This window comes from Typopeltis vanoorti, chromosome 5 (assembly GCF_054136105.1).
Source record: "Typopeltis vanoorti isolate ZY-2024b chromosome 5, IOZ_Tvanoo_1.0, whole genome shotgun sequence".
In the NCBI taxonomy this organism is placed as follows: domain Eukaryota; kingdom Metazoa; phylum Arthropoda; class Arachnida; order Uropygi; family Thelyphonidae; genus Typopeltis; species Typopeltis vanoorti.
In genome coordinates, this window is record NC_143553.1 from 94,147,939 (window position 1) to 94,161,015 (window position 13,077).

General features: G+C 35.9%; 1 protein-coding gene across 1 annotated transcript in view; it reads left to right on the plus strand.

Annotated features, from left to right (window-relative positions):
- The window catches only part of LOC150106660 (calpain-15-like), a 406,958-nt gene that overhangs the window by 198,056 nt on the left and 195,825 nt on the right, over positions 1 to 13,077 (plus strand). Inside the window, exon 6 of the mRNA XM_090393252.1 lies at positions 4,940 to 5,015. Coding sequence (XP_090249378.1) covers positions 4,940 to 5,015 — 76 coding nt within the window. The remainder of the gene's footprint in view (positions 1 to 4,939; positions 5,016 to 13,077) is intronic.

Here is a 13,077-nt window from a genome sequence, read left to right on the forward strand (position 1 = left end):
CTTGTTTGCTGATGATGCAAAGTTGGGTAGAGCAATTGTGAGTGCACAGGATGTCAAAATTTTACAGGATGATTTGGATAGTTTGGAGGACTGGGCTAGGGAAAACGGATGTCAATTTAATGTGGCAAAGTGCAAGGTTATGCATTTTGGGGTGAAAAGAATAGCAGCAGTATATCACATTGGTGGAACCGTACTCCAGGAGATTGATGAGGCCAGGGATTTGGGAGTGTTGGTGGATAGGGAATTGAAGTTTGGGGGGGGGGGGGGGGCACATTGCAAAAGTGGCTAAATCAGCTCATCAAATCACTTGGCTTCTGAAAAATACTTTAACAAGCAGAGGCACACAAGTTATTGTTCCTCTGTATCGAGCCTTGATAAGACCCCCATCTAGACTACTGTGCCCAGATATGGGCACCAAGGTTTCTTCTTGATGGGGAGAAGGTGGAGAGGATCCAGAGATGAGTGAACAAGATGATAGCTGGTCTGTGGAATGAACCTTATGAGAACTGGTTGAAGATTTGTGGGTTGCAAAAATTGATCGATAGGCAGAGAAGGGGTGATATGATTGAGACATTCAAATTACTGAAGGGTTTCTATAAGAGTAATCCAGAAGATATTTTTGAGAATAGGACTGGTGGTGGGAAGACTAGGGGCCCATACGTGGCAGCTGGGCAAGAATGTGGTTAGCAGGGGTGTTAGAGCTAGGTTTTTTACTTGGAGAGTGGTGAATGAGTGGAATAAGCTGCCAGAGTCTGTTGTGGGTGCTACGACTGTGAATGAGTTCAAGACGAGGTATGATAGATACTGTGTGAATGTCGAATAGTTGTTCTTGACATGATGTTAGGGCCTCCCTCGATGAGTCTGTCGACTCTTTGGAATTGCCCATAATAATAATAATAATAATACCACATGAAAAAAGTCTGCACCAATGAGTTCATCCAGTGAGTCATGCTGTTCTTCATTTCATCTTCTTCAAAGCACTGAGATGGGAGCTACTGCTTCATATACAGGAACAAGAGGTATCACTGGGCACAATGTCAAGGCTGTAGGGTTGGTGGTCAAAAAAGTTCCACCCAAACTTCTGAATTTACTGAATTGCTCATTTGAGTTTCTTCAACATTTCACAATATGCATTAACATTAATTGATGTTCCTCACTGAGGAAAATTGACAAGCAAAATCCCTTTTCAATCCCAGAAGCAGTGGTCTCCTTTTTTTTAACTAATGGTGCCTGTTCGAATTTTTTTTTTGCTTTCAGAGATGATGAATGAAACCACTGCATTGATTGTTGTTTTGACTCAAGATTTGTGTACGAAATCCACTTTTCATCCCCAGTCATGACATGAGGAAAAAAGTTCATCTCCTTCATTTTCATAACACTTCAAAATTTTTGATTTGATTCCACATGTTGCTGTTTATGCACATTGTTGGGACCTATCTAGCACAAAATTTCTTACATCCCAGCTTATCTGTCACTGCACTTGGCCGGCCACTGCACTTTTCATCATGAACATCGTTGTGTCCTTCTTTAAACAAATGACACCATTGCGTAACCTTATTGTCACTCATAACATTATGTTCATAAACCTTACTCAGTCATTGGTGAATTTCTGCATTACTATTATTTTCTGCCAACAAAAACCATATCACATCACGAACCTCACAGCTGGTCGGATTTTTATCTCAGCACTCAATATAAATTATTCATAGAAGACAAAAACAATAATGTGAAAAGTAAAATGGTCAACAGCTAGTTAATGAATCACTCTATGCTACAATGTATGCACAACTCCCCTCTCATATTTTATTTGGCAGTAATTTGTGAACAGACTTACTTTCTGGACATGCCTTGTATAATTTGGTGAGATAAACTTATCAGAAAGATACAGAGAAATTATTGCATAGGGTGATGGAAGAACAAGAGATCATTCTTGAAAACTGTACCAAGATCATCTGAGTAACAAAGTGAAAAGGAGATTTTTTGCATGTCAGATGGTGAATGAGTGGAATGCATTTTCAGAGTGGGTGCTCCAACACTGAATGTTTTCAAATCAGCAAAGTTTCATAGTTATTGTGGTATATGAGTTCGACCTCCCATGATGAGTCTTTGGGCTACATTAAAGCTTGGGAAATAATACTAACATCTACAAATTAAACAGCAGTGTTCCAAGCAGAGAGTCGTGGCACACCACTAGTCACCGAACTTTCTCCTGGATTCTACTTCTCCATATACTACTTTTTAATATCTGTCCATCATCCACCCCCTCATATCCATATCACTAACTTCATATCCATTCCCATTTGTTCTAATTTGCATAACAGAGTTCAATATATAGCATCCTCTTACATGTCTTCATTCCCTATATCCCAAACGGCCATCACTATTATAAGACATTAGTAAATTACCAAGCCATGATCACAAAGCCATATCCCCCCCCACCACACACACACCATCATAGAGTATCATATTCTTATCCACCTATTTCTGAATTCTCTCACTGACCATCTTTGCCACTGCTGCTATTATGAAAAGTTAGTATACTTACCTGCCTACCTATCCTCTTTATGCCCAGTGGCACATATCACAAAGATTCATCTTCTCTAGTTAACTCTGTCTTTTGCAATCTTCTGCTCTCCCAACCAGCCATCTTTTTTCTTTTTCTGTCATTCTTTGTCAAATTAGTTAGTCCTTCTTTTCTTTTTTCTTCTGCATTCCATGTCAAAGTTACTTGGAATCTCTCCTCTGTCTATCGTCAGTATACGTCCAATCCATTTCCATATAAAATTCATTAACTTATTCATGCTGCATGTTGATCAGTTTTAATTTCTTTCCAACATTTGTTGTTCAGTTTAAGATATTTTGCTTTAAACATGTTTAAGACCAAATTTTTGTCTCTGTTTTGTACTCTGGTGTTTAAATTTTCAATAGAAATGGTATTTACTTGAATTCAGAATTCTTCTGAAGTCAGCCATACTTATTGCTTCAGGAATGATTTGTTATAGTGAATAGTTTGATATCATAAAAATTTTGCATAGCATTGTATCTACAAGGCTTTGGTTGGGATTTTTCAGTTTCGTACTTTTTGTATTGTGTTCTGTGGATCCATAGTCGCAAATAACTTATTGTCCACTTTCCCATTTCAAAATCATAACCATCAAACCATCATAGAGTATCATATTCTTATCCACCTATTTCTGAATTCTCTCACTGACCATCTTTGCCACTGCTGCTATTATGAAAAGTTAGTATACTTACCTGCCTACCTATCCTCTTTATGCCCAGTGGCACATATCACAAAGATTCCCACTGCATGAAGGCTTGCATGAAGTGACTCATTTGATGAATAATCACAAAGAGGATTTTGTTGTTGTTTACTCTATTATTCATAAGTCATTTTTTGGTGGTAGTGCTTCTAGAAAGAAAGAAATCCAATTGTCTAGATTGCACATTGCAATATTCTAATGGAAAAATAGAATTAGGGAAAGGAGAAACTTGTTCATATTTGATTTGAACACATCTATTGCATTATTTTGGAAATACATAAGGGGCATGACTGCAGAACAAGTTCCAGTAAAGAAATGAAAGAAGAGAAAGAGAAACTAGTTCTGCGAGTTGGAGTTAAACTCTGAAAGGGTGCTTTGCAGTAGCTGCCTGTGATTCATTGAATTTACTAGAGAGTGGAGGTATTATCTATGCTAGTTCATATGAACAATTACCATAGAAATATTTGTAGAAGATCCATGCATCAGAAATCGAATGTGAAAGTGATTGGAGGGGCATTAGCAAGAGACAGATCATAATCAACCTAATTGTCCTCTTCTGTGTTGAGTCAAGTATATTTAAGGAGCTCTTAGAGGCATCTGCTATCCCAGATAGGATAGCAGTATTTGATAGATGGGTAGATTTTTGATTTGTATAGTGTTAATAATTGTTTGAAGGTAAAGTAATGTCTTGAGCAGAAGAGTTAATTCCAGTATTTTGGATTCATAATAATACTTAACGGTCTAAACTCACTAATATTTCACTAGTAATGCTGGTTAAAAAACCAGCAAATTATTAGCTTATTATAAATTATTATTTAGTAATGTTTTTTTTTTTCCTCTCTTGGTGTTGTTTATATCATTAAGCATTGTTATGAATCATTGACACTTAAGCCTTTCTATACAGCTTTTGGATGCTCTGGAGAGGCAATGTGTTATGCCTTTTTGTTTGTAATATGCTTATATCAAGAGAGACTTGATGTTAGAGTAATTCTGAAGGAAACAATTTTTTGTGGGAAATAAATACAGAATTGTGTTTTGCGAGCATTGAAATTGGTAATTGAGTCAAGATTATCTGAACCTCCTTGAAGAAAGGCTGGGAGATCAGAATTAAGGATAATAGAAGTTCTTGCTTTGTAAGTTGTAGTGTTTGTAGTGCACAAATTGTCAAATGAGATGCAAATTAAACAACCACAATTTTAAAAACAAATGAGAAATAAGCCTGTAGTTTGGTGAAAGTGGCAAAAGAGAGATACTAAAATTCAAACATTGAAAATGAACTGAAAGCAACATCATGAATGTTTACTGTACAAAATGGTAAAGTAAAACTGAATGAAATTCTGGTTTGTTCTGAGACAGATAAATTGAGGATTAATGTCTTGGACAATAGAATCTCTTGAAAAAATATGTCAGTTTTTATTTTTATGTATTATTGCTACATGTCTACTATATTGCAATAGTATTAAGTTAATTCCAGCTCTGGAAAAGAAAAAAAAACAGTTACTAGAACCAGAACTAGAAAACAGTTGCTTTTAATGTACTACAAGCTATCCTTATCATCTTTTCTCCAAAATAATTAATTGTAAATAATAATAATAATATGTTGTAAAGATATTATAAAATTAACAGATTATAAACATATGGTGAAAAAATGTATTTTTTCTTATTTTAATATAAAGCCTCATCTATACCAAATGAAGAAGGGATTGATGAAGACTTAATATGGGCACAACTACTCAGTTCTCGAGCAGCAGGGTATGAATTTATATATGTATGCATATAGTGATTTGTTCCAAATATTTGTAATGTAATAGTTTGGCACTCCAAATATAGTATATTATAGTGGCATTTTAATTTTAATTTATACCTGTGTTTTAATACTTCAGTGCATATAAAATTCATTTAATGTATTAGGATTTTGTATATGTATCTGCAATCATGTTTTGAGAATTAAGCATGGATTCAATCCCCCCCTGCCCAAAAATAAAAACTTGTTCCATATTAGCATGTGGAACAAGGTCTCTGATCTGTTGCATAGATCAGAGACAAATTTAAATGTACTGAATACTTAGTCAGAAATTCTAGAACAATGAGAAAGAAACATGGAGCTACCTAGTATTGAGAGCAAGAAAAACATGATAATAGGTTGGATGATGATATAATTAAAAATGCAATATACCTTTATTTGAGTGATGCATTAGAGTAATGTCTGATGCCAAAGATTTTGTCTCTAATGTCTCCAGCTGTAGTGTAGTCAAAGGAACAAAAGAATATGGGAAGACTTAACTATTAACTATTCTTATACCCAGATATCAGAATAGTTTTTTCTAAATTTGTTGCATTAAAAAAAAAAGTGTTAGCTGGTGCTTGTGATACAAAATGGTACTCATTCTGTATGTGTGTTCAATACATTACAATGTGAAACTAATTCTGGCATTATCAATAGTGAAATACTTTGTAAATGTTTTATTAAGATGATTGTTTATGATGGCTTCAAGCAAAGTTGTATGATTTCACATTGGCAGGATATTCTGAGATTGATAGGTTGATATCATAAATAGAGAAATTTGTGATGAGAATAGGTATCAACTGAAATAGGACCAGTGGCTTTCGCTTAAGGATGTAAGCTTGTCACTCTGGTGGAAACTATTGAGAAAGCCGATCATTTGATAACAAAAAATCATATATTTAAAAACTAAAAAAGAAGATATCATTTCTTCTGAGAGCATAGTTTTAGGATATTTACCGAACTTATATGCGATGGGAAAACAAAGCACAGTCATTTCACTCTGTAAATGCACAAGCCACACTGCATCTATTTGTGCTGTATTTAAAAGACAAATGATTGTTTAAAATCTGAAATACTTTGTAATGAGTTTCAGAAAGTGACTGTTTGGAATGCACCACAGTAGTTCATACTTTTTCAGTTTGAATAAGCCATGTTGAAAGAAAAGTTCCCAGTTTATTTTTTAAAAAGTTAGTTATTTTGAAGTTTGCTTGTCCAGTAAATATAATAACAGAAAGAACTTTGTTAACCTTGCCAACCACAAAGATATTAGTTTATATGCAGAATGCCACTTTTTTAAATGCCATATCACATGGCTGAAACCTGTGCAATGGTGTTGGAGGAAACTTAAATGGGCAAAAAGGCAAACTCCCAAAGAATGTTAAAACGACATATTGTCACTATGTTTAACTTCTGTTCTAGGCAACATAGCTGGTATAAAATTATTTTTTATATCCACTGATAACAGTGAACACAAAAGGAGACTACTTAAAGAAAGATATCATTTGAAAAAGCAGAGAAACTCGATAACACCAGAATGCATCACAGCTAACAGCTATAATTGAAGAAAATATTCTGATATTCCACTGTCAAGTGGAATATCAGAATATTTTCTTCTGATATTCCACTTTTGCTTTAGATACCTTGCTTACAATTTTGCTTTAGATATCTTGAAGTTGTCACAGTTGCTCGATCATCAAAGGTTATTTTATTTCATCATGGCTGAATGAAGATGTCTGCTGTGTTTGTGATGGTAATTATTAAAACTGATATCAAGATCATACATATCCTTTGGAAAAATAAATTACTTTTAACTGGTTAGTACTTATTATCTCTGTTACCTAGCTAAATAAAATTGGCTGAAATAGAACAAAATATTGTAAGCACTTCAAATCACAGCACACTTTTCTTTGCAAAACCTATTAATCTGAAATCATATTACTCATGCAACTAAGTGACTGGTATAAAAGTAAAAAATTGTATTTTTTAATATTATATTCTACTTCTACATTAATGCTAGTGACATGTAAAAAAAAACTCAACATGTAAATTGCTTCCTTTACAACACTCAGAAGGCATAAAAATTGTCAATGAGTGTACTAACTACACTGAAAGATGCAACAAAAAATGAAAATAGCGGAATGGGACTAATTTTGCTTTATAGCCACCTATCAAAAGTATCTCATCACATAACTTCTTCTAGGCTTCAACTTCAGCCATTTTTAATTTTTTGCAAATTTGAAAAATTTGATTGAAATGTTTTTTCATAAAAAAAATTTCAAAGTGATTTTGAACATGCATATTCCACTGCATGTATAAATGAAACACATACAAAAAAAAAAAAAAAAAAACATAGCTACACACCTTGAACATTAAAATGATAATAAAAAATCAGAAAATGGACAATCCGGACAACTGTGATTATTTTTAAAATCCTCTGAAATTGTGAATATTTTCTGGATTTACTGAATAAAAAATGGCCACCATAATTCGTAGGATGGCAGGAAGCATTTTTAAAAAAATGTTTTCTTCTTTTTAAAGGATAGGTTCGAAAAATAATTCACTTTTATCAAAATTAAAAATTATGCATCTTCAACCCACTAATAATTTCACATAGATTGTCCCTATGCCTAAATTTAAGTAGATATGTAGATTTGATTATCTACTAGTGAAAAAGAAAAGGGTAGTTTAAAGTCCTGTTATCAGTAAGAAGTACATGGAGTTTTAGGTTACAGAGAATATAAAAGAAAATGTTTATTCCGCAGGTGATTAGAAATGCAAAGACCTAGGGTGTTCTTATTTATCTAAACATCTTGATTCCCTTCCATGTGAGGTACCTGTTTGTAGTGTAGTGGAGTGGACCTCCCAGTAATGGTACTGCCCTATTCATTCTTATTCTTTTTCTATGCTTTTCTTCTCGAATTCCTTGCTCTACTTCTCTTGAGTCTTTATTACTATCCTGTCTTCCAGATCACCATCACTGGGTCTTTGGAATTGGGTACAAGTGTAGATTAAAAAAAAAAAAAAAAAAAAACTACAAATTAAAAAAAAGCCTACATAAACCAAGTGACCTGCAATTCACCAATAAACACATCCAAATTTATAACAGTGATAAACAACAAGCTAAAGGACACTTGCCCCCCCCCCCCCAGTTGTGCATACGTGCTCGACCTGATTTAACCTTTGCCCAGAGAGAACAAAGATGCCAACTCCGAAGACAACTAGAAGAAAAATACCAAAATGGAGACAACCGTTGGACGATAGACTACAAACAAACCAAACTAGTACAAACCAAGTGACGCCACCGACATCAGTATGCAGGCACTACATAGGAAATGGGTAAGACCCTTGGGGTCAAATCCATGCTTTACAGAACCTTGCATATCCACTTCACCAACATCTGTGGCCTCAACTCCAACCTTAATAGCATCCACTATTCCACCAAACCCCACCTACTCTTTTTAATAGAAACTCAAATCTCACCTTCCCCCAACACTATTCATCTCAACCTTCCTAACACTAATTGATGACTATTTAACTCCTTTCGACCCAAGGGTGGCATCTGTGCATATATCTGCTCTGACATACCCTGCCAGAGAGCAACTAACTTAGCATCGCCCAACTTCGACCTTCTTTGGCTGAAGATATCCCTCCCCCACTTAGTCAAATTCATCTGCTGTCTCTGTCGCTCTCCTAATATCACCAATCACTCTGAGCTCTTTCATTTCCTCTCCTTAAATGTGATTTTCTCCCACTCTCCTAACAGCGAAATCATCCTCCTGGGTGATTTCAATGTCCATAACACCAATTAGCTTTCCTCTTCCAGTTATACAAGTCCTGCAGGCAGAGATGCTGAAACATTTTGCAGTCACTAATGACCTTACACAGATTGTTCAAAAACCGACCAGAATACCAGATAACCTGAATCACTCCCCCAATACCCTAGATCTCTTCCTTACTAATGACCCTTCTAAATATGCAGTGAATGTAGTGACCTCCCTGGGTAATTTAATTCTGATCACAACTTAGTGCTCATCTCCTCCCCCCATGCAACAATGCTTACACAGTCACTCCCACACAAGAGTAGTTTGACATTATAACAATGCAAAATGGGGCAGTCTTCGAGACTACTATGCTTCATTCCCATGGTTGGACTATTGTTTCCAGTCCAAGCATATGCACCGAATGTATCACCAAAGTAATCCTCAATAGCATGAAAACATATATTCCCCACACTACTCAGAACTGCCGTCCCCTAGCTAAACCCTGGTTTTCCAAGGAATGTACCAAGGCTGTACAAATGAAAAATCAGGCATACCACAACTGGCTCAAATCAAGAACCCCATCCTCATTCAATGCCTATACCAAAACAAATGCAAGAAAATTATCAATACTTCTAAAACAGAATTTGAACAGGCAAAAAGCAGAAAGCTTGCAGTATTCTGAAAAAATGGCAGCAATATCTGGATCCAAACCTGTTTGTTGATCCCACTTTCAAACAGTTATATGAAGGAAGGATGGAAAGTTGTGATAAACACCTAGAACAAAAATTATATTAAAGCAACTTATATAACCACAAGAAAGAAAAGAACAAATTATTGCAAATACAAATTTAATATCCTTTTTGTTCTAGGTGTTTATCAGAACTTTCCAGAACCCTCCTCATAACATCCCTGAATGATGTGATCTGCTTTTCATCTCCTTTGAGTGAATGAAGGAGACCAATCAATATGGACTCACTCCTCAGGACATGCCAAAGATGGTATCACTACTCAAATATCCACTAATAAAAAAGATATTGGAATGTACACCACAGAGGGTCAAAGATATGTTTTGAGAACCTGTAATACATGGACCATCTTCAGATGGCATGAACAAGGCTCTGTTTTAAGTGTCATACTTTTTGTGCAATCAAGGTTGACTCAATAACAGAACATCTTTCCTTCAACAGTAAATAATGCTCTCTATGTGAATTACTTCACCATCTTCTGTCACTCATGTAATATGAAGGTCATAGAAAGACAGCTGCAGCAAGCCATTGACCATCTCTCAAAATGGATACTTGCAAAGGGGTTCAGATTTTCATAGCAAAGACCGTTTGTGTTCACTTTTTGCTACAGATGTGGTCTTCATTCTGACCCAGAACTAGGACAATCACTAATCCCAGTTTAACCAGAAGCCAAGTTCTTGAGACTCATATCTGACAGCAAACTCTATTTCCTCCCTCACATAAATTAGTTATGAAACAAATGCCATAAAGCAATGAACATTCTATGTTCTGCCTATTGGGGTGCTGACATGTGTTCTTTGCATCATTTGTACAGGGCATTGATAAGATCAAAATGTATGAATTCCAAGTCTATGTTTCTCCCAGGGGAGAGTACACTACAATGGCTAGATCCTATTCACCATCAAGTCATCAGAATTGCAACTGGAGCATTTTGCACATCATCTATTTTGGGGGTGCTTAAGGGTCAAAGCTGTATAACTGAGAGGAGACCTCCACATAGCCTTTAAAGGAATGCGGAGAACCAACCAGGGCTTCTGACCTAATGTCCAATCCTCACCTTCTCGTGGTGCACCCTGTTGGGTATCTACTTTGATACTGAACGAACGAGGATGGGCTGGCAATTTGGGATTTAGCCGACCAAATTGTATTCTTATTGGTTAAACCAAAATAAAAAATGATGGTACAACATGACAAAATTTCATGCCGGCTGGGGCGTCGCCCGGTTAAACAAGGCTCCCGTTGTTTTCACCAGGGAACCAGGGCGAACAGCGAAAAGTCAGCTACTGGAACAAATCTGAAAACAAACCCCAACTCAACATCACCAGAGTTAAAGATCGGTACTATCAACGTAAGAAGCCTGAATGGCAAAGAAATGGAGCTAGCTGAGGAATTAGATAAGTACCAGATCGACAATCGACATAATAGGGGTGACTGAAACAAAAAAGACCAAAACTGGTGAGATCTTTCTGAGCAATAAATACAAAATGTTATATTCAGGCAATGACAATCAAGGAAAAGAAGGAGTAGCAATAGTATTCAACACAAAATACGAGGCTAATCTTCTTGAATGGCAGTCAGTCTCAAGTAGAGTAATGTGGGCAAATATGAGAATGGGGAACTGGACAATGAGACTTATTTGTGCCTATGGTCCCACAGAAGGTTCTACTAACGTAGAAGTGGAGGAATTTTTTGATGCTTTAGAAAAAGCAACTGACACAATGAAAAATGAGAAGTTGGTCCTTGTTGGGGATCTAAATAGCAGAGTAGGAAATGATTGTGAGACATACAAAAATATTTTGGGAAAATTTGGAGAAAAGAGCAAAGCTAATAATAATGGCAAATACCTGTTGGATTTCTGCTCAGGACATGTACTGGTTATTACTAACACCGAGTTCCAACATAAAAATGTGCACAAATTCACATGGAGAGAAGAGGCAAGGAATAAGAAAAATCTCATCGACTATGTTATTGTTGATAGTGATGTTTTCTCCCTGGTGCAGGACATCAGAGTGTATAGAGGATTTGAAATTGGAAGTGATCACTATTTAGTCTTGAGCAGGATAAAATTGAATTTCATATTGAAAAGAATAACATGTAAGAAAGTTTTTAAGCGAATAAAAGTTGAGCAGCTCTCAGATGTGAACTGTAGACTAAAATACAGAAAGATTATTGAAAAGAAAATGAAAGAGTTTGAGAACAGGAATCAAACCTTGGAGATTCAGTGGCAAACTCTGAAGAAAACATTGATTGATTCTGCCAGAGAGGCATGTGATGAGGTTGTGTGCAAGGATAAAAAAACTCAGAACTCCCTGGTGGACACAGGAAGTTAAAGGCAGTGAAGGAAAAGAAGAAAGCATATCAAAAGTTCCTGGCAAATAAGTCAGCTTTTACTCTTACAGAATACGGAGACAAATGTAAGAAAGCTAAACAGTGTGTAAAACTAGCTAAACAAAAGTCATGGGAGGACTTTGGCAAGAATATAGAAAATAAATATCAAGAAGGTGGCAAAATATTCTGGAGGTTGTTGAAGAAGCTTAGGAATGAAGGAAAGAGTGCTGTAAAAGGAGTTAGAGATGATAAAGGTGACATGAAAACAGGAGAAAAAGATATCCTTGAAGTATGGAGTAATTACTTTGAAAAACTGCTAAATGAAACAAGCAGTGATGACGGCACAGTGGTAAAAAATACTGACCAGGCATGCAGTCAGGAATACATATCCATACTTGAAGTAGAAAAAGCCATCAAAGGCTTGAAATGTGAAAAGGCAGCAGGAGTAGATGATATTCGACCAGAAATGCTGAAGTATGGTGGTATAAAAGTCTTACAGTGGCTGCACTGCATAGTTCAGAAAGCCTGGACAGAGGGACGAATTCCCGATGATTGGAGTAGAGCTCTCATAGTACCCATATATAAAAAGGGAAATAAAACTGAATGTGAGAATTACAGAGGTATTTCCCTAGTGAGTGTTCCTGGCAAGATCTATGCAAGTATACTTGAGAAACGGTTGAGAAGAATTGTGGAAGAAAAGCTTGGTGAAGAACAAGCTGGATTCATGCCAAATAGAGGCTGTCAGGATCAGATCTTCACTTTACGACAGATAGTCGAGAAAGAATGGGAATATAACAAAGATATGTATTTAATTTTTGTCGATTTGGAAAAGGCATATGACAAGGTGCCAAGAGAGACGCTATTCAATACGCTGCGGTTATATGTTGTCAATGGGGCATTATATCAAGCAATACTTAGTCTTTATTTGAGTTGTAAGTCAGCAGTTAGAATTGAAGGAAGTACAGGAAGATGGTTTAATGTTAAATCTGGTGTGAGACAAGGATGTACATTATCCCCTCTGTTATTCATTATCTATATGGATCACATTATGAAGGAAAGTGGTATTAAACCTGATATCAAAATTGGAGATGTTAATGTCAGCTCTTTGCTTTATGCAGATGATGTTATACTTCTAAATAAATCCGCTACAAGTCTGCAAGATTCTCTGACTAAATTGAATAGCTGTTGTAATA